This window comes from Gadus chalcogrammus, chromosome 18, assembly GCF_026213295.1.
Source record: "Gadus chalcogrammus isolate NIFS_2021 chromosome 18, NIFS_Gcha_1.0, whole genome shotgun sequence".
Classification (NCBI taxonomy): domain Eukaryota; kingdom Metazoa; phylum Chordata; class Actinopteri; order Gadiformes; family Gadidae; genus Gadus; species Gadus chalcogrammus.
This window is the reverse complement of record NC_079429.1, coordinates 13,110,015-13,130,574: the sequence shown is the minus strand read 5'-3', so window position 1 is coordinate 13,130,574 and position 20,560 is coordinate 13,110,015. Positions and strand designations below refer to the sequence as shown.

Sequence of the window (20,560 nt, the reverse complement as noted above, 5' to 3'; positions counted from 1 at the left end):
TCAACTTCAGCAAGACGCAGCAAAATAAAACCAGGCTCACCGGGTCTGGTCTCAAGAAAAAAATAATCAGCATTTCTGTTTATTCTTAGCTCATAGGAGACTGCTTGTGAACGTGGTAGATGCAAGTTAAAATACTTTTCATATTCTTCAACTACTTTATGGGTTTGTTTTACTTTAATTCAGAAAAGAAAAACACCATATCACGGCAAGTCACGGCATCCAAAGCAACAGAGCGAATGCTGAATTTAGCTGTGACACATCATGACATATTTGTGAAAGTAACTCAGATTTACTTTAATACTAAAGTGTCTGGTGCCTTCATACATGTTCTCTATTTGTCAACGTAAAAATAATAATTAAAAGAATACGAAGGAATGAATCAGAAGCAAATAATCCAATTAGCAGCTCATTATTTCAATGCGAACTATTTGGTGTTGTGATGGTCAGCATTTCATTTGGATATAATTTACAGTAACAGAAAAGGCTAGATATAGTGCGTATTAAAATCCCATGGTTGCTAGTGTCGTAGCCCCAATGCCATTTCAGCAGTTACAGAAATCGACACAGAGAGCAATTAGCATATACTGGAACGCTAACAAGGATGTTACATAAGAGCTACAACCGAATCCTCCCATGGTTGACTCAGACAGTTGGACCTGACCATCACACCCAGATTCAGGTCATTAACAATTCTCTGGACACCCGGAGAATCTGTCCACACCAGAGTCCAGTGGCTCTGGAAGATTCATTATGCAACGACATGGCGGTCTGGACTTTCAGGGATGTCTAGTGATTTGAGTCCCAGCTGAGGATTTCTGGGTTCTACCTATAGGCATCCAGTAGCAAATTGCCTTAGCCCTACCTGCTGCTGAATAACACGTTTCTACAAAAAATGCATCTTAAGCCCCTATGAACATATGTTCTTTTTGCGCACTATCAAGCGATCGACGAGTGCAGTGTTACGTCGCTACGGTAACGTAAACTGTCACTCCTAACCGAGGGGCTGCCTGGGACAGATCGCTGTTTCATAAAGTCATTGTGGAAGAAACGACGCACATAGAAAAGACGGAACTGCCTCCAGTCTTTAAATAGTGGCGTCAGACAAGAGGGTTGGTGAGAATAATGTAATTGGGGTACGTAGTGACAAGCAGTAGGGGGAGAGGAGGGGGGGGGTTGGTGGTTGGGTGGTACTTAAAGCTCTGTCAGGCCTCTGCTTCACAATGGGTGTGTGTATGTGTGTGTGTGTGTGTGTGTGTGTGTGTGTGTGTGTGTGTGTGTGTGTGTGTGTGTGTGTGTGTGTGTGTGTGTGTGTGTCGCTGTGTGTGTGCGTGTGTGTGTGTCGGTGTGTGTGCTTGTGTGTGATTGTGTGTGTGTGGGAAGAAATTATGTTTCTCTTTCACCTCGTTTCTTTCCTTCGGCTCCGGTGTTTTTCCAGTTCACTCGGGAATTAATGGTAGATATTTTTACATAAGTTAACACACAACGACTGTACTGCGAGAGCACTGCACTCGTACTCTACTGACACGACTCCCTGGGGGGGGGGGGGGGTTCAGACGGTGTCTGAGTGTGTGAGTGTGTGTGTGTGTTCGGTTCCTCTCTACTGACACAAATGAACCTCATCAGATGAGATGAACCATGGGGTCAAAAGGTCAAAGTATCCCCTTGCACCGACCTTAATGTGATAATAAATCCCTGAGGGTAACTTGTAGTCTGAGCCAGTTATAAGGGCCAGCAGGATGGACACCAGTCAACACCTATGGGTTGGAATCGAAGCGATTCGTCCCTCTAAAAGACGTTTTGGTTTTGAAGTAAACATGCAAATAGTGCTTTACATGTACATTACGAGGTCCATTCCATTAATTTGTATGGACCATAAACCTGTTTCAGCCTACTAGGGGACCATCGCTGCTTTTATGTACCGGGGAAAAAGAATGAAACAAGTAAAAGTAATAAATATAGCTACATATATATATAGATATTATGCAATTACAATTAGGGCATTTAGCAGACGCTTTTATCCAAAGCGACTTACATCGGTTAATACACACATTGATGGCAGAGTCTACCATGCAAGGTGACAGCCAGCTTGTCAGGAACAGTTACGTAAGTGTCTTGCTCAGGGACACATCAACACTCAGGAGGAGCTGGGGATCAAACTAGCAACCTTTCGGTTATAAGACAACTGCTCTACCTCCTGAGCTAAGCCGAGAAATAGATATAGATATAGATAATTAATATCTACGCCTATTTGTACTCCAAGTAGATCATAAACCCTTGAATAAAAAAGACTATTGAAATCGGTAGAGAAATGTCAGTGTTACACTGCCTTTTTGTCCAGAAAAACTGCGACATAAATATTTGTTTACAGGCCAGTTTGGGCCTCCTTTATAGACCTTTTCTTCTTTTAGCAAACAATAGCGTTATTTTGGGGGCGGGGCATAGGGTGGAGGCAGCAGTCCCTTCACGCTGAGCAAACACAGGCTATTATAATTTAGTTTATCTGTCTTAAACTTCAATAATTTTACTTCAAACTGCGTCATTCTCGACTTCTTGACTACATGACTTGACTTTAAATTGACAAGCATCATCTGTGTACTTCACAGCCCAATTCAAACTAAATGACTTGTCTCTCGCCGCACATATCTTCTAAAAAAGATGGTCCCATTGGGGACAGAGGAAAGAACGATTCAGGTTCTCTATATGGCGGCGAAGAGGCTAAAACAGGCTGAAGCAATCAATGCAGAATATTATTCAACATAGAGGACTACACTCACTCGGGAAGATAAAAGGAGCAGACCATAATGAGTGTAATGAGCGACACCTGAGCTATTCCTCAAACGAACCCTCTGTAAAAAGGGTCCATTAATCTGAATATTGTGGGTGGGTCATGATCTGACTCCACCCCTTCCTGCCTTGTTGTTGGCATGTTGTGACTCTCTTGTGTTTCTGTTGCGAGCGTTGCTGAGTGGGCTCATTAGCTGAACTACATGCACCTGATGCTGACCTCTCTCTCACACTCGCATGCTCTCTCGCTCTCTGTCTCTCTCTCTCTCTCTACATTTTTCTCTCTTCCACCCTCTCACTCTGCCGCTCTCTTTGTATTTCTCTATTTCTCTCTCTCGCTCTCTCTCTGTTTCTATATTTCTCTCACTCTTGGTGCACACAGCTGGCAGCCATGCCGGAAAACATTGTCCTCCTTTTTGTATTCTGTCATTAGTCTTGGTTTGGGTTGTTCTTGATGTGTACACACTACACACCACACACAGAAAAACCCCCATACTTCATACTCTTCCACTCACACCACTGATTAACTGACTAACTGATCAACTTAGTTTGATTGAGAAATACATTTATTTTAAATAAATAACGGTCCTTGTGTGAATCCCATTTGGTTTTGTTACAACCCGCAGCCAGCTTGGACCAGAACACAACATTATTCATGTGCTCGCAAATATTCAGGTCACAACAATCCCCAAAACCTTTAATAAACACTCTCTGCCCGATGTAAAGAGATGGTTCGATTTCACGCACGGGAAAAGCTTCGCCTTATGGGCTTGTCCCGTGCGCGCTCTCGCGTGCACTGAAAGGCGAAAAGGACAAGCCCATAAGGCGAAGCCTAGACGGCGTAGCCAACAATAATATAACTATCATTTTTATTTTTATTATTCTTCTGAGGGCTATGTAGCTTGTTTTTAAACTGTCATGGGGAAGTTGGGTGGGTCGGGTTAACACGTCCTTTACACTGTGTCCTACCTATCTTTTTGATATAAGCCACAAGACTTTTGACTAGGACATGATATTTATTGCATAAGTCTTACACATAACGTCATTGAATAAAATAATAATGCCTGTGGTAACACTTTCGTATCGCTGTAATATAATCTGAGATAGTTGTACGTGTATCATAAAGATAAGCATATCAAGATGACCATCACGACCGAAATGATAAACATTTGGCGTGTGTTTGTGTGTCTTCATGTGTGCGTGTGAGTTTTTTGTGTGTTTGGATGGGGATGGATTGAGCTGTCAGATCCGATGAACCCGATTGGTTTGGTGCGGGTTGTCTGTTTGGATTAAAGGCCGTAGACGCGCTGGTCACCGGGAAGAGATGCCGCGACACTATCACTATCCCCGCCAGGATCATCAAACGATTACTCACAGACGCCCTGTGATTAATGCAAATTACACCTCTTCATCCACAGCTGTCAGAAACGCAGTCTCTCCTTTTCTCTCCCTGTCGTTGCGCCCTTTCCTTCCCGTTCTCCCCTCTGTCGTCCTGTCACTCTTGAGTTATTTTCTCCTCCTTATTGACTAGTGCCTTCCATTTTTCCTTTTCTTATTTACTTACGACATGCCTCTTTTATGCACTCCCTCTCTCCCTCGTTGTATCTCTCTCCCTCTCTCCCTCTCTGTATCTCTCTCCCTCTCTTTATTTCTCTCCTTCTCTCCCTCTCTCCTTCTCTGTACCTCTCTCGCTCTCTTTATCTCTCACCCTCTCTCCCTCTCTTTATCTCTCGCCCTCTCTGTATATCTCTCCCTCGCACCCTCTCTGTATCTCCCTCCCTCTCTTTATCTCACGCCCTCCCTCCCTCTCTTCATCTCTCGCCCTCTCTCCCTCTCTGTATCTCTCTCCCTCTCTATATCTCTCGCCCTCTCTGTATCTCTCTCCCTCTCTGTATCTCTCTCCCTCTCTTCATCTCTCTCCCTCTCTGTATCTCTCTCCCTCTCTTCATCTCTCTCCCTCTCTGTATCTCTCTCCCTCTCTGTATCTCTCTCCCTCTCTTCATCTCTCTCCCTCTCTGTATCTCTCTCCCTCTCTTCATCTCTCTCCCTCTCTGTATCTCTCTCCCTCTCTGTATCTCTCTCCCTCTCTTCATCTCTCTCCCTCTCTGTATCTCTCTCCCTCTCTGTATCTCTCTCCCTCTCTTCATCTCTCGCCCTCTCTCCCTCTCTGTATCTCTCGCCCTCTCTGTATCTCTCTCCCTCTCTCCCTCTCTGTATCTCTCTCCCTCTCTTTATCTCTCGCCCTCTCCCTCTCTGTATATCTCTCCCTCTCTCCCTCTCTGTATCTCTCTCCCTCTCTTTATCTCTCGCCCTCTCCCTCTCTGTATATCTCTCCCTCTCTGCCTCTCTGTATCTCGCCCTCTCTCTCCCGTGAGTCATGACTATAAGTCGCACCATGAACACTGCCGCCCGCCGTCTAACAACCCTCCCCTCCTCCCCCCTCCCTCGCTCCCTCCCTCCCTCGCCCCCTCTCCCCCTCTCTCTAACTCCAACCCTTTCTGCCATTGTACGTCTCCTTTCCTTTTCATGCCGCGAACAGAAGACACAGGGGGGAGAGGGGGGGGGGTCGACTTCCTTGTGTGATGCGTGCGAGCAACAGGACCAGCGGGCAGCGGCGGAGCCACTTAGCTCTCTCCCTGGGAGGCGAGCCCTCTCGTTTAGCGGCAAACATGCAGATGGACATGCGACCACCGCGACCCACCTGCGATCGAGTGCTGCTTACGTAACCCTGCTTTCACTGGGCTGCCACAGCATTGTGCGTGTGTACTGTATGTACTTATGTACCCTACCCCTTAATGGCATGTTACAGTGTGACTCGTTGTCTATGTGAGAGGGCAAAGAGGATGGAGAAGGTGAGGTGGGGGAGGGGGATGACGGGGGTGATGGGGGGGGGGTGAGAGGTATAATGGGGGAGAACGTGCCCCTGCACGCCGCTCATGTGCCAGTTTGGACAGAAGGGGAGCCAAGACACAATGGCGCGGTGATGACCACACGCCAGCAGCTGGGTGAAAAATCACCAACAGGAAAAACTGAAATCAGAGCCGGAGTCGGGGGGGGGGGGGCGATGGGGAGCGATAGAGAGAGAGAGAGAGAGAGAGAGAGAGAGAGAGAGAGAGAGAGAGAGAGGAGAGAGAGAGAGAGAGAGAAGACAGAGATTGGGAGAGAAAGGGTAAAGGGAAAATGCAGAAAAGGAGAGGGAGCGAGGGTAGAGAGCGGAAGGGAGAGGGGCGAAAAAGAGAAGAAAATGATTTGGAGTGGAGGGAGAGGGAATTATAAAGGGAGGGAGAGAGAGAGAGAGCACGAGAGATGGAGAGCAAGGGCTCCATCGTGATGAATCATAGAATGACAATCCTGGGCCAAGCCAACACTAGTCTGTATTTAGAAACCTCCCAACCCCTTCCATTCTCAGCTACTGTCACTTCTTCTCGTGTTGGACACCACATGACTGGCTCTCAGAGAAGTTGTGAGAGAGAAAGGGAGGGAGTCACAGATAGAGAGAGGTGTTAGATGGAGAGAGTCAGAGAGAGAGGGAGTCTGAGACAGAATGAGAGAGAGGGAGAGAGTCACAGAGAGAGAGATGTGTGAGAGAGAAAGAGAGTGAGAGAGTCAGGGAAAGAGGGAGAGATTAATGTCACACTTTGAAGTTGTCAAGGGCAACGGTAATGTATTCCACACGAGTGGTGTCAAGGGAGGCAGGGCAACAGGTTGTTCATGAAAAACACCTGAAGGACAACATCAGGAAGTCCCACTTAGGCAGAGGAGGACATGAACGAGAAAGAGAGAGAGAGAGAGAGAGAGAGAGAGAGAGAGAGAGAGAGAGAGAGAGAGAGAGAGAGAGAGAGAGAGAGAGAGAGAGAGAGAGTTAGAGAAAGAGAGAGAGTATGCTATATTTTAGCTGGCTGTATTTTATTTGTATTTTTTCAATGATTATTATTTTGTAGCTTATGTTACCTTGCTTTACTTGTTGGGCTTTGGCTTTGTAAATGTGTGTTTTCTTGCCTACAAAGCCCTTTGAATTGGAGAGGCAAGAGACAGAGGGAGAGCTTGAGAGAGGCATGAGATAGAGAGACAGAGCTAGAGAGAGTGCTGTAGGCAGCTGTGGACTGGGCAGAGAGGTAGGTGGAGGTAGGAGGTGACATCAGACATGAGCAACAGAACAAGACATTACCAGCGATCAGCGAGCTGCCAAATTAAATGATTGTCATATTTCAGTTCTAATTCCACCAAGACACACACATCTCCATTTGGCAAACCTCTGACATTGTAACGACCGAGGTAACACTCACTCACACACACACACACCCACACACCCACACACCCACACACACACACACACACACACACACACACACACACACATATATAAACATATATATACAGACGCATGCACATGCATGCATGCATATGTTTAAACAGAAGATGCTGCCACCCACACACACACACACATTTACTGTATATAGCATATGCATGCATGGTTGTGTGCACATGTTACATTCATGCACATGTGTACACTCACACACACACACACACACACACACACACACACACACACACACACACACACACACACAAGCAAATATACAGCACATACATGCAAACAAACACACATATATACATATATACACATACAAACACACATACATACGTACATACATACATACATACATACATACATACATACATACATACATACATACATACATACATACATACATACATACATACATACATACATGCATACTTCTTAATATATATACACACAAACATATAGACATATATACTGTATATGCATGCATACACATATACATGTATATATACATGTATATGTATATATACACACACACACACACAGCTATATACAGCACATGCATGCACACACACACACATACACAATCACACACACACACACACACACACACACACACACACACACACACACACACACACACACACACACACACACACACACACACACACACACACACACACACACACACACACAGCCTGGGGTTAATGATGATTAAGTTATAGTTGGCAGGTGTGAAAGGAATCTCTCACCAGCAGGATCCCTCCCTAGGTAGTGTGATCTATCAATGCACACACACACACACACACACACACACACACACACACACACACACGTGTGCATACTCACACACTTGCTTGCACACACACAGGCATGTGCAGACTCGCACACGCTTGCACCCACACCCACAAACACACGCACACACACACTTACACATGCACACACACACATTAGGCTCTTGATCGCTAAGGCAACCGGCTTCCTCACACCATTGGCCGATGAGTGATGGAAGATATGGGATGATGGGCACAGTGAGGTCAGAGTCCTCACTGGGGGACCTCACCGGGGGATCATCCTACTCCAGGAAAAATTATTGTCACCTCCCGGGGGCCTGCCTCCTCACCCCAAGTAGAGCTCCTCAGAAATGTACTGTTTCTGAGAGGAAGCAACAGGAGGAGGAGTAAGTATAATTCAGTGGGTTGAATCAACCGTGGACTGAGATGATGTGGGTTTAGCCATGCGATCAGAGGTGCTTCAGAAGTGAGCAGTGTGTTTAGTGGGTGGACAGACAATACAGTCCATCATTCCACATGAATGACTCGCCTGCCCTCCCGGAGTTCTGTCGTCCCCTGGTGCGATACTCGATGGAGGAAGGGTTAAAGGGTTAGCGAGAGAAAGAGAGAGAGTGGGGGAACGAGAGATAAACGAAGAGAGGGGGAGAAATCAAGAGAGACAGAGAGGGACAGAGACAAAGAGAGAGAGAGAGGGAGAGTGAGAGAGAGAGAGAGCAATCGCAAAGGGTAGGGGAGGAGACAAGAGAGGGTGGCTGCAAATGGCAGCTTGTGTGACAACACAGGAGGGAGGGGGAGAGTAGAGCTAGAGAGGAAGGGAAGCAGGGAAGGAGGGCGGGCGAGTGAGCAAAAAAGCAACAGTGATCGAGACAGTGAGAGAGAGAGCCGAGAGAGAGAGATAGAGAGAGAGCCAAGAGGGAGAGAGAGAGAGAGAGCCGAGGTAGAGAGAGAGAGAGAGAGAGAGAGAGAGAGAGAGAGAGAGAGAGAGAGAGCGAGCAAGTGAGGAGGACAGAAGCAACAGAAGAAACAGTAAAACTGCAGCTCGTCCAACTAGCTCAGACCGCACGAGCGCCGACAGAGAGCCGCTCCAACCGGACTGTGAGGCGCGGGGATGCTGGTTCCTGAGGTCTCCTGCAGAGACCTGTGGACTTAGTTCTGTGTTCAGAGTTGGGAGCAATGGCCTGAGCAGAGAGAGGTCCAGGCAGGAGGAGCAGGATGAGCAGGAGAGGAACCGGCGATACATCATTATTACCACTGAGACACTGAGCGGCCCGGAGAGGGGCACGGCCCCCCCGAAGGGTTTGGCTTGCCCTTCAGCCCCTGACAGAGAAAGAGGAGGTGGCCAAGGAGAAGAGGCACGTTGGTTTGTGTGTGGTGGAGCGCCAGCGGACTGAGAGCCAGACCCGACACGGCAAGGATGAAGAAATTCAAAGGAGGTTTGCGCCTTTGCCTCAAGAGAAGGGATTGGTTCTATCCGTAGGTGAACAGCGGAGACGCGCAGACACACACACACACACACACACACACACACACACACACACACACACACACACACACACACACAAATAACCACACACACAGGCAGCTGTGGTGGCCAACACTGGGAGAATGACGAAGTTTGGTTGATGCCGGAACTTGGAAAGAGGATAATACTTTTAAGCTCTACACCCTCCAGGGGAAACAGAGTGGAAATCAAAGGTAAGGCCGGGCCAGACTTTTCAATGTGATGCTAAACTGTCTTGGTTGCATTGGATGATTGGTGAAATGAACGTGGTGGAATGTGTATGATGGGCAACCGGCCCATAATGTGATGCAAAGGCTTTATTGTTTTATGACAGCTTGTGCAGGACCCATGATTAATATGTTATGCTAAAATAGCTGAGTCCAGTGTAATTGAGATATACTGGTCTGCAACATGTGATTTAATACATCAGATACATCAAAACAGAATTTGCAGGGCACGTGTTAATTTGTTTTTGTCTGTAAAACGTTTTTTTGAGTGGCATGAGTTCCGAGCTGTAAGATGGGAAACGATCTAAATATGATCCTGCGGTCTGTCTCCCAAGAATGCAGGAGGTCTGATCTGAAACTTGTTGTCCAGATCTAGCCAAGACATCAAGGTACACAGCTCAAAACCTAAAATCAAACCGTTGCAGAGTTGCATCAACATATTATCAGGGTTAAAGAAAATAGCACAAAGGCAGAAATCGGATCATTGTCATTAATTATGTGAAGACAAGTCAAACAAGGGCACGTACAAGGAGTTGTATTAGATTAATATGAAACAAAATTTAATAAATAAACTAGGACTGGTCAATAACAGTGTGAATATATTTTTGGAAAGCATAAGTAAGGACACAATATCTAACAAAATCTCTTGAAAAATAATAATAAATGAGGGATTGTGCTTCTTGGTGGAGCTGGCGTTCGCAACCGAGGAATGATGTAATCAACCTCATTCTGCAAGCACCTGATTACCTGAGAGAAAGGGGAGACGTCTGCAGAATGTACATCGTCATTTCATTCAGAATGCAAGGAATATTAATGAGTCCAGACAAGAAGAGTTAATTTCAAAGAATGCGGTGGTAGGTGGGGGCGTGTTCTTAATCACAGAGATGCGCTCTCCGATAGCGAGTGGAATAGCGGCATGCATATTTTGGATCGAAATGAAGAAAGTGACATGTTTCTGACTGGGCCCTCCCGTCTGCATGGGCTCCGGTGCAGGTGAGCGGCGTTCATCGAGACGCGTCGCTGTTGCGCTCCGCGTCCGAGGCTACCGCGTCCGAGGCCTCGGATCCGGTCTGGGGAATCCTGGGGGCGCACCGCCTCTGCTATGACCAGGCTGTTATATCACGCACATGCGTTGGTTTGCATCTGATCATGTTACCGTAACAGAGATCCTCCTAACAGATCCTCGCTTTGACGTGAACTATTCCCCGGAGCAGGCAAGTCATGCCAAGACTTTTGGGGCATCACGGGCCCGAGTTTGTCAAAGTACCGAAAACAAAAGCCGAGGGACAGCTGTCAACATCCTTGTTTCGTAATTTCCAACAAGTCTTGACCTTATTGCGTCATTTTATGTGATAAAAATCGTTGAGGAGCCAGAAAGGCAGTTGGACAATAACTCCCATGTGACCCTCAACCCATTCGGACACGAAGTGGCTCACAGGCAGTAAAACCGCATCGTGCTGGCTCAGAGATTTCATTTTGACAGCGAAGAAGTTTAGGAGATGAACTGTCAAACTTTGTCTTGGTGAAGGGGAAATATAGAATAATATGTTCTTGAATTCAGCACTGATAGGTCAATTGTCTCTCTCACTCTTTCTTTCCGGACCTCTGGATGTTTGAGGGTTTTCCCAATAGCTTGTAGCCTAGATTAGTTCGTTTGATCTGGCAAATATTTAAATAGTACGTGTGATCTTCTCCCTCCCTTTGGAAACATATATTTTTAACTTTTTAACTGAAAATAAACGATGTCCCTGCAGTATTTATTTGGCAAAATATTTCTCTATCTCCCTTTCAAGATCTCTCCCTCGCTTGACACCCTCTCCTAGATTAAGGCCAATTAATATGCGACGACGTCATGAATATGCAAATGAGTCGTCATCTGGCGACTCTCGGAGCTTGTGCTTACTACTTTAATGGTAAAAGAGTGGGCAACACTGCGTGCAATGGCTTATAATATAACGGCATAGCGCTGGGGGAGGGATGATGGGGGTATCTCCGCACACCTCATGTTTCCTCACATTTGCATACATAGGCGTTTAATTTGCTATGGAATTGTAAATGCCTTTCAATAAAGGGGGAGCCCTGTGCCAAGTTCTGCTAGACATCTGTGACTTTATGATTAGGAATACTTCACCTTGGGAGTCGTAAAGGATGATTAAACTAAAGGTAGTTAAGACGTTGTCCACAAGTAGCGTCCGTCCCCCCCCACTCTTTTTCACAGCACAGTGCCAGCGTGTGGCTTTATATACACACGTGTGTTAGACTAGACTCACCCTGATCTCTCTGTGATCTATACACATTTGCTCCAAATAAATCCTACAAATGTCTCTGTGGTTATATGGCAGAACTAGTTAGTTAGTTCTGTTCCATTACATAGATGTGTAACAGCAGTTTCTGGTTAAGTTCATTCCTTGCGCACATCAACAGCATATGCATAGACTGCTGCACGTGGAGCACGACATCTCTGTGATCCAGAGAAGAGGTGTGATCTCAGGGCGAACACCCGTATGGCAAGTTATATATATGCACCTCCCCTTGGGTGTGTAGATTTCAGATGCATCTTTGCATATGTCGCATTTGATTCTCTCTTCTGCAGTGGCATAATGGAGCCATACCCCCGCCCCAAATATCCAATATGGCAGCTAGGCAGAGTGGTGTAGCGTTCTATAGGAAACTATCTGTCCCGTCACCGGACACCAGATGAGCTCCCCTGTTGTGAGCTATAGGAAAATACAGTGAAACCGGACTCCACGTGGCACTTCATTCACAATGGATCGGGGAGGTATACTGGCCTACACGCCGCTTTCGTGACCAAGCTCGATTTCATTCCTTGTCAGTCTCTGAGTACTCAAGGAATCACTCTCTTATTCCAACATACATCAAGGTCTCTCTCTCTCTAACATGGTCCCCTGCGTTCACGTAACCTCACCGCAGCTCACTGAATACATCTACTCTTCAAGCCCCTCTCGTCAAGTGACACTGCTCCCGGAGAGGTCAATGTTCAGCCTGGGTCGACCCGTCAAGGATTCCACCCAGACCAAGCAACGTCCATTAATCCATTTCACAGCCGCCGTTAACGTTTGATAACACTTCAGGCTTTTCCATTATACTTCGGGAACTCGAATAACTGCCACACGTTTCCGTAATAAACTGTTTTAAAAAACGCGATCATTGCAATCCACCGTGTACATTCTGGGATATTATTCCAGAGTATAATTAGCTCATCTTGTGCAACGCTCCCATTTGACACTGCATTTAAAATTAGGTCTCCGAGGTCTGCGGTGCGCGCTCGCTAATCACGCATTACCGGCGGTACTAGAGTTGGTTCATGCTGAGGACATCGATGCACGGCTATAACATCCAGGCATCTGCAGACGCACACATAAAACACTCAAAGCTGCACACCCCCAACTTGTTATCCGGCCCTCAGACCTCTCTTCCGCCCACGCCGTCTGTCGTCCACCAGGCAGTGGCTTTCCCCATAGGATTAGCATACGGCATCGGAAGCAATGAAAAAGGAGAATAAAACCTGTAGTTGAAGCATGACATCGTCACCCCCGCTCCTTTTGTTTCAGGGTCTGTCTGTGATTATGAGCATTAGCCCAACCTGCTTAGGCGTAATTACGTTTACAGTGCCGTGTAACAGCACAGTTGATGGACCCTAGGCTGCAACTTCTGCCTCTTCTAATGATGCCTTTTCTTCATGTTGGTAAGTGTGGAGCAGAGCATTAATTTCCTTTTAATGTAGCTCAACAGAACAGTAGACAACCCAACACCGCTGTACTTCAGCAAAGTGGTGTTGGGGCACTTATTAATCTGTTTGGGGTGCTGCATGTATGCACTATGTATGTAGACGAAGAAAAACATTTACACCTGTGAAGTTGATATGAACGCTCCTTGAGGTGTGTCTGAGCAGTGTTATCCAGCCCAGGTCAGCTGGCATTCGGTCTGTATGATATTACTATGAACCACTCACTGGGGGGCACTTCGGCTCGCAATATCAGTCTCACAAGAAATTATACAAAACAAAATTGCAATTAGTGAAGTTCATATGTGTGTGTGTTGGGGGGGGGGGGGGTATCTAATGACACATCAGCATTTTTGGTAAGCTCCGAAAAACACAAAAAGTGGGTGCAGTCGCGGTGGTGGCGTTGTTCAGCTTGTCATAGCATCACTTGTGATGCTAGTCCTTTAGCCGTCGCACACATGAGTCAATCTCTCTGCACAAAGTGAGCTACTGAGGTGCAACAAGGACAAGGAGGACCTCTTGAGCACTTATTATTGAAAGCTGTCGACATTTGCTCCTCCCAAATGGCCGAGATGAGTTGGTTGATAGGGGGTTGGTTGGTTGCTGGCTCTTGACCAGGCCGTCACTCCAGTCCACTGGGCTGGGGTTCAAGGGTCAGCATGTGAGTGAGGGGATGGGCGTGGGGGAGACAGGGGGTCACCAGGGATTGGTGGAGTGCACTGCCCATCATGGACTGTCAGTCCTTCAGGGTGAGCCCATCTGAACCTGGGGATGCGGTCTGACGGTAAAAGCTCTCCGGGAGCCCGAAGATATTGGTCTGGTGTCAAAGACACCTCCAACGTGAACCTGATGATTTTCCACAATGTTCTAGACTATAGGTGCAGCGTTTTAGACAGTATGGCCTACGACAAAAACAGAAAACATCTGATACATACAGTGCATTTCTGATTGAGCCAAAACCTGATACAAAAACTAGCATCACAACTGTTGTTGTTGTTGTATGAACATGGGAGACAAACAATAGGAGAACGCATGACTATCTCTCTATCTCTCTACACTGATCTAGAGTAACCAGAGACGATCCAAAGCTAGTACACGCCTAATGAAGGGTGTATTGTAGGGAAACGCAGAGATACTGGCCCATTGATGCTTCAGCACGTGGCCCAGCATGTCTCAGGGGTGAAGGGAACGTGTAGACTGTGCTCCGACCCAGGACGGGAATCTAACCCGGTTACTCTTGAACCCCAGATACTGCTCTCGCTGCTCCAAGGTTACCAACACTATTGAACCATAACTATTATGGTTTAATAGTGTTGCTAACCTTGGAACAGAGGGAGTATAGCAATGCTGAGTTTGTGTTACAAAGTTGACATTTGAACCCAAAGAGTGTGATCAATTAATCGATCTTATTAATCTGTTAGTCTGTCTTTGTGTTTGTGTCTGCGTATGTGAATGTGTGTGTGTGTGTCCCATATCTGTGCATTCACACACATATGGGACATGTAATTGTGTTCTCCCCATATTATCGCTGTGTAAGCCTTACATTCCAGAGCTACCGTGTGTGAGATACGGGGCACATCACAGGGGAGAGATCCATCTCCATATCCAGCTTGCATGTGGCACCATGGGAGAGGGACCATCCTCACACTGTGATTAATAACACCACAAATCGTACAGAATGGGGTCAAATAAATAGGAAAAGCTAGAAGGAAAGAACCCTGGCCGAGTCGTCACGGAAACGCTCGGATTTAGGCCAAACAAGTCCAGCTTCTTTTTACTCTGGATCTCTCTTTCTCTCCCCGACGCAGTGGGCAACATCTGGGCTTGTACACCCCCGGAATCAGTGACACGCAAACACCAAGTCCCACCGGGGCTTGATTAAACATACACTGATAAGCACACCGAGACACAGACACACACACACACACACACACACGCGCGCTGACGGTAGACACAAACCCTGACCGTCAAGGTTACAAGTCTGACGGACTTGTGTGTCTCAGTCACTCGTGCATTGGCGGAAATAACTCTGTGGCACATCTACGGTGATAGAATGATGTCTCGCCCGATTTTAATTTAAAGACGGAAATAAGAAAATACATTCCACGCATCCCTTGAGGAAATATGGCGCAAGGCATGCGATTCGAAGGAGTTTAAAGGGAATTAAAACAGTTGGAGGTCTGACTGGCTGCTGGCAGTTGAGTCACGGTTGCCAACCTCCTTTTATAAATTGACGTTGGGGGGGAGGGAGAGAAATGGCAGGAAACGTCATGTGACATAAGTGGCTCCATGAAATCGGCACTGTCAGTGACACAGCCGTGGTCAACAAAGACGAGGGCCCTCAACAGGGCCCCGTTTGTATGGTACACGATGCTCCTGGAGGAGGAGGAGGAGGAGGATGCTGCATCAAGGATGTGGAATCAGCTGATGCTCCAAGCCGTATAACCGACTAGGGGAAGCAAGGACATGAAAGTGTGTTAGAAAGTGAACGCTAAACAAGCCTGTTTTTTAGCATTGATGCATAGTGATAAGGTGAGGTTAAGTCTTTCGTAAACAATATTGCATGCAGAGGCCTTCAAGCTTTTTACCGCCTTTGGAGAAAGCCAATTTGATATGACAGTAGACTAAACCGATTTGATCAGAGAATTGAAGAAGTAGGTCACTCAAAGTTTGAAAGAATGTTTTTTTTATCATTCTTTTGAAAGAGACGGAATGCAAACAATACAAGAAATGTGGAATAGAAAATGATCAGGCTGTGTAAACACGATATAGGATTGTGATGAGTCAGAGTTGTTCTGGTTCTGCAGGAATGAAAATAGACCTGCCAGCATTCCATCAGCTGCCGACAGCTGTCCATTGGCTATTTGTTGATTGATTGGACATAAGTTTAACGATGACAGCGATCTCTCCTCAAATATTGTCGTGATTCAGAGAGAGTTTTCAAATCAGCGCATACTATCAAAGCTAAAATTAAAACTGCTGACTTAATAATGGTTACTGTTAGCAGCATGGAAGAAACAAGATGGTGGACTATGGTATTAGTACTACCAGCCACAATTAGAATACATCATTTATTCAAGCAATTACAGTCTGGAGTGGTAATCAACTGTGACTGCAGAAACTCTCCAGACCTTTCTGGGCAGATTAGGTTTGCAGAGAACTATAATTTGAGTGGGGAAACAACAGACACCTGCTTGTCTGTTTGTCTGTTTGGATGAGGAGGACTTAATAATCGTCAGGCAAACACATTGATATTATTTCAAATGTGCCTTGTGTTTAACACAATAATGTGATTTTATAAACCAAAATGTTAGATTGATAAAATGTGACAATTGACAGAGCGTCTGAACCCTGCATGACAATTATTTAAACTTGGAAGACAGACTAATCGGATAATTATAAAGATTAACAGGATAGCCAAAATGACACAAATGCCCCTTTCATTTTGAGTGGGAGTATTAGATAACAGTACGAGAGGACCACCAAGTTAATCATTTGGCTCCTGCTCACGCAGGTTGTCCAAAAGGCAACCTAATACTCAAATACAGTATTCTCAATCGTTTCATGGCAGGCACAATGGTCTGTGTGTGTGTGTGTGTGTGTGTGTGTGTGTATACGTGTGAGTGAAAGAGACACACACACACACACACAGCCACACACTTATGTAACCTGCTATATTCTGTGTGACCAAGAGTCTTCACGGTTCAAGTCGGGGGGAGATCTGATACTCAGGTATGGGGTGATGCGAGCACATTGTCAGTCCAAGACACTCATTGCCCCTTGTCCTCTTGTTCCCCCCTTCTCTCCGCCCGCAGGCCCTGGTTGGACCGAAGCTCCCCACTCGGGCTCACCGGCTCCCTGGCGGCGGAAGGCTGAGATGCAAGCGAGGCTGGCCGCCCAAGCTGTGAGGGGCCCTTGAATCGCACACGCTGGGACTCTGGGCCCGGCCCTCGTGCTGGTGCTGCTGCCGCTGCTGCTGGGACTGGAGCATGAGTGCAGGGAGAACCAGCCGCTACAGCATCGTGTCATCCGAGGAGGACGGCCTCCGCCTCGCCACCATGCACGGCATGAACGGCTTTGGCAACGGCAAGATCCACACGCGCCGCAAGTGCCGCAACCGCTTCGTCAAGAAGAACGGCCAGTGCAATGTGCAGTTTGCCAACATGGAGGACAAGTCCCAGAGGTACATGGCGGACATCTTCACCACGTGCGTGGACATCCGCTGGCGGTGGATGCTGGTGGTCTTCACCCTGGTGTTTGTGCTCTCCTGGCTGGCCTTCGGCTTGGCCTTCTGGGTCATAGCACTGCTGCACGGGGACCTGGATAACCCCGCCGGGGACGACAACTTCACCCCCTGCGTGCTGCAGGTCAACGGCTTCGTGGCCGCCTTTCTGTTCTCCATCGAGACCCAGTCCACCATCGGCTACGGGTACCGCTGCGTGACGGAGGAGTGCCCCGCGGCGGTCTTTATGGTGGTCTTCCAGTCCATCGTGGGCTGCATCATCGACTGCTTCATGATCGGCGCCATCATGGCCAAGATGGCGAGGCCCAAGAAGCGAGCGCAGACCCTGCTGTTCAGCCACAATGCCGTCATCGCCATGCGGGACGGCAAGCTGAGTCTGATGTGGCGGGTGGGGAACCTGCGCAAGAGCCACATAGTAGAGGCACACGTCAGGGCGCAGCTCATCAAACCTCGGATCACCGACGAGGGGGAATACATCCCCCTGGATCAGATCGACATCAACGTGGGCTTTGACAAGGGACTGGATCGGATTTTCCTGGTTTCGCCAATCACCATTCTCCACCAGATTGACGAGGAGAGTCCGCTGTTTGGGATCGGCAAGCAGGACCTCGAGACGGCCGACTTTGAGATCGTGGTGATCCTGGAGGGGATGGTGGAGGCGACCGCCATGACGACGCAGGCGCGCAGCTCCTACCTGGCCTCCGAGGTGCTCTGGGGCCACCGGTTCGAGCCGGTCCTGTTCGAGGAGAAGAACGTCTACAAGGTGGATTACTCTCACTTCCACAAGACCTACGAGGTTCCGTCCACCCCCCGATGCAGTGCCAAGGACATCGTGGAGAACAAGTTCCTGGTGCCCAGCTCCAATTCCAACTTCTGCTACGAGAACGAGCTGGCCTTCCTCAACCGGGAGGAGGAGGAAGAGGAGGACATAGTGGGAGGAGGACGGGTACTCGCTAACCTCAGTCCAGACCGGAGCAGTAGGCATGAGTTTGAGCGGCTGCAGGCCAGCAGGGGGTTGGATCAAAGGTCGTACCGCAGAGAGTCGGAAATATGACCCATGTACCTTTGACCAGGGGGAGGTCGACTTTTTGATACCTTTCTCTGTGAAAAGGGAAATACGCAGAACAATGCAAAAGTGCCATAGGAAAAGCTGACAACTGTGAAGAGAGTTGATTAGAAGTAGGACAAGAGGGCAAGGGAAGGGACCTACTTGGAGGGAATGGGGGACCAAGAGTGCTCAGCGGAGGGAACTGTTGTAGAGAATGTCAACAATCAAAGGAAAAGGCCGGAGAAAGACCTTATTCCTTCATGGAAACTTGAATCATTTTTTCATACAATTATTTTTGAGTTTAGAGTGTCGAATGATCAAAAAACTATTAGGAAAAATAAATGTATAATCAAATATTAGTTGTAAATACATTACTTAGGTAAGTTATGTTTTGTGTGGATCTTTTTTGTTTTTCAAGAAACAACAAACTTCTTAGCAATTGAACATGCTTTTAGGGCGTGGCCGCACAATTGATAGTGTTGATAGACATGATGCATCCTCAAAGCACATTGATGGAAATCACTGAAGCCACGGTTTCGATGGTACATTGAAAATGTGTGAATTATGATTCCAAAACCTACTGTTGTAATAAGAGTGACAGCAAATGCACTTTTTTCAAATCTGTATAAATCATTTGCCTAACCTGTATAGTTTAACGATCTGACCGTTTTTTTTAATGATCTCCCAAAATATACCTTATGGCCAATTTAAAGTCACCCATTACCCTGTGATTGTATCACCATGTACACGCTTTTCAGTGGTCAGGCAACACAATACCCAAATAATTGTGCATATACTAAAAAGTAGATTAGAACATGGGTAGGTTCATACAATCGCATACAAAACACCTATAGTTCTTCAAACATCTAAACACATAGCTTTTACACAAACCATGATCAATATTTAAACCGAAGCAATGTATTACTCCTGAAACATGTACCTTTATTGTCGTTAGGTTTTCTAGATGATTTGTTCTTCTAGCTGAATGTGACCAAAAGATGGTTAGGTAATCTTTCAGAGTTCCTTAGAAAATTCCTCATCATTCCTGATGATGGATTAAAGACTGTATAAAACATGATATATTTTAATGACACTTCATATTTTTCTTCTCCTGTATAAAACAAAGAAATCTATGCATATAGTTAATATCAGGGGACAGACATTCTACAGATTTCCGTTGGAGCACGATTTGGGGTGAAAGAAGCAGGTGTGAGGAAAAATAATGCCTATGGCCTAATTGAAGAGAATATGTAGAAAAAACATATTTTGCTCTATTTTGAAGAAATCAACCTAAATTAACATTCATTATTGGATTATTTTAGAATGCATCAGAATGAATACAATATGAATCTGTTTCTTCTTAAAATATTACACAGGTTAAGTTCAGGCAAAATTTGAAGAGGACTATACAAACGATAAACTTAAAATGTACTTGTAATGCTTTAATGAAAATTTGCTGCAAGCTCAACCGAAAAGTTGAATACAAAATGGCCGGATGTTTCTGGAAACAGTGTTTCTGCATGGTTGCACTCCTTCATTTTTCAAGCGTTGCAGAAAATAATTCATAATGGTCTGTGTTACAAAACACAGCCAATATGCCGTTACTTATTATTTACATAAAACATCTAGAATTAAAAAGGAGACGCAAATGAATTAGTGAGCAAGAGATTATGAACACTTAAAAGGCATTAGAAACGTTTGAATCATTCAAATATAATGAATCAAGGCCACATTTCATCAACCTCTTTATCCCTTTGGCAGTGAAGCCCACAGTGAAAGGTGTAGCAAAGATAACATGAGATGGAGATACACAGCTTCTACAACTTAACACGCTCCAAATGGAAGGTGAATACTTAAGCAATAAGAAAGGCAGGCATTGATTTTGAATTATCAAAGAATTATCGACACATCA

General features: G+C 46.3%; 1 protein-coding gene across 1 annotated transcript; it reads left to right on the top strand.

The window, feature by feature from the left end:
• The first annotated feature begins 17,400 nt into the window (after nt 1–17,400).
• Nucleotides 17,401–18,734, top strand: kcnj12a (potassium inwardly rectifying channel subfamily J member 12a). Its single transcript, XM_056577197.1, has one exon. It carries the CDS (start codon nt 17,416–17,418, stop codon nt 18,652–18,654), a length of 1,239 nt encoding a protein of 412 aa, XP_056433172.1. The 5' UTR covers nt 17,401–17,415; the 3' UTR covers nt 18,655–18,734.
• Nucleotides 18,735–20,560: the final 1,826 nt, after the last annotated feature.

What these genes read in the sequence shown, in the direction of transcription:
- kcnj12a (XM_056577197.1), top strand. Translation starts at nt 17,416, where the DNA reads ATGCACGGCATGAACGGCTTTGGCAACGGCAAGATCCACACGCGCCGC.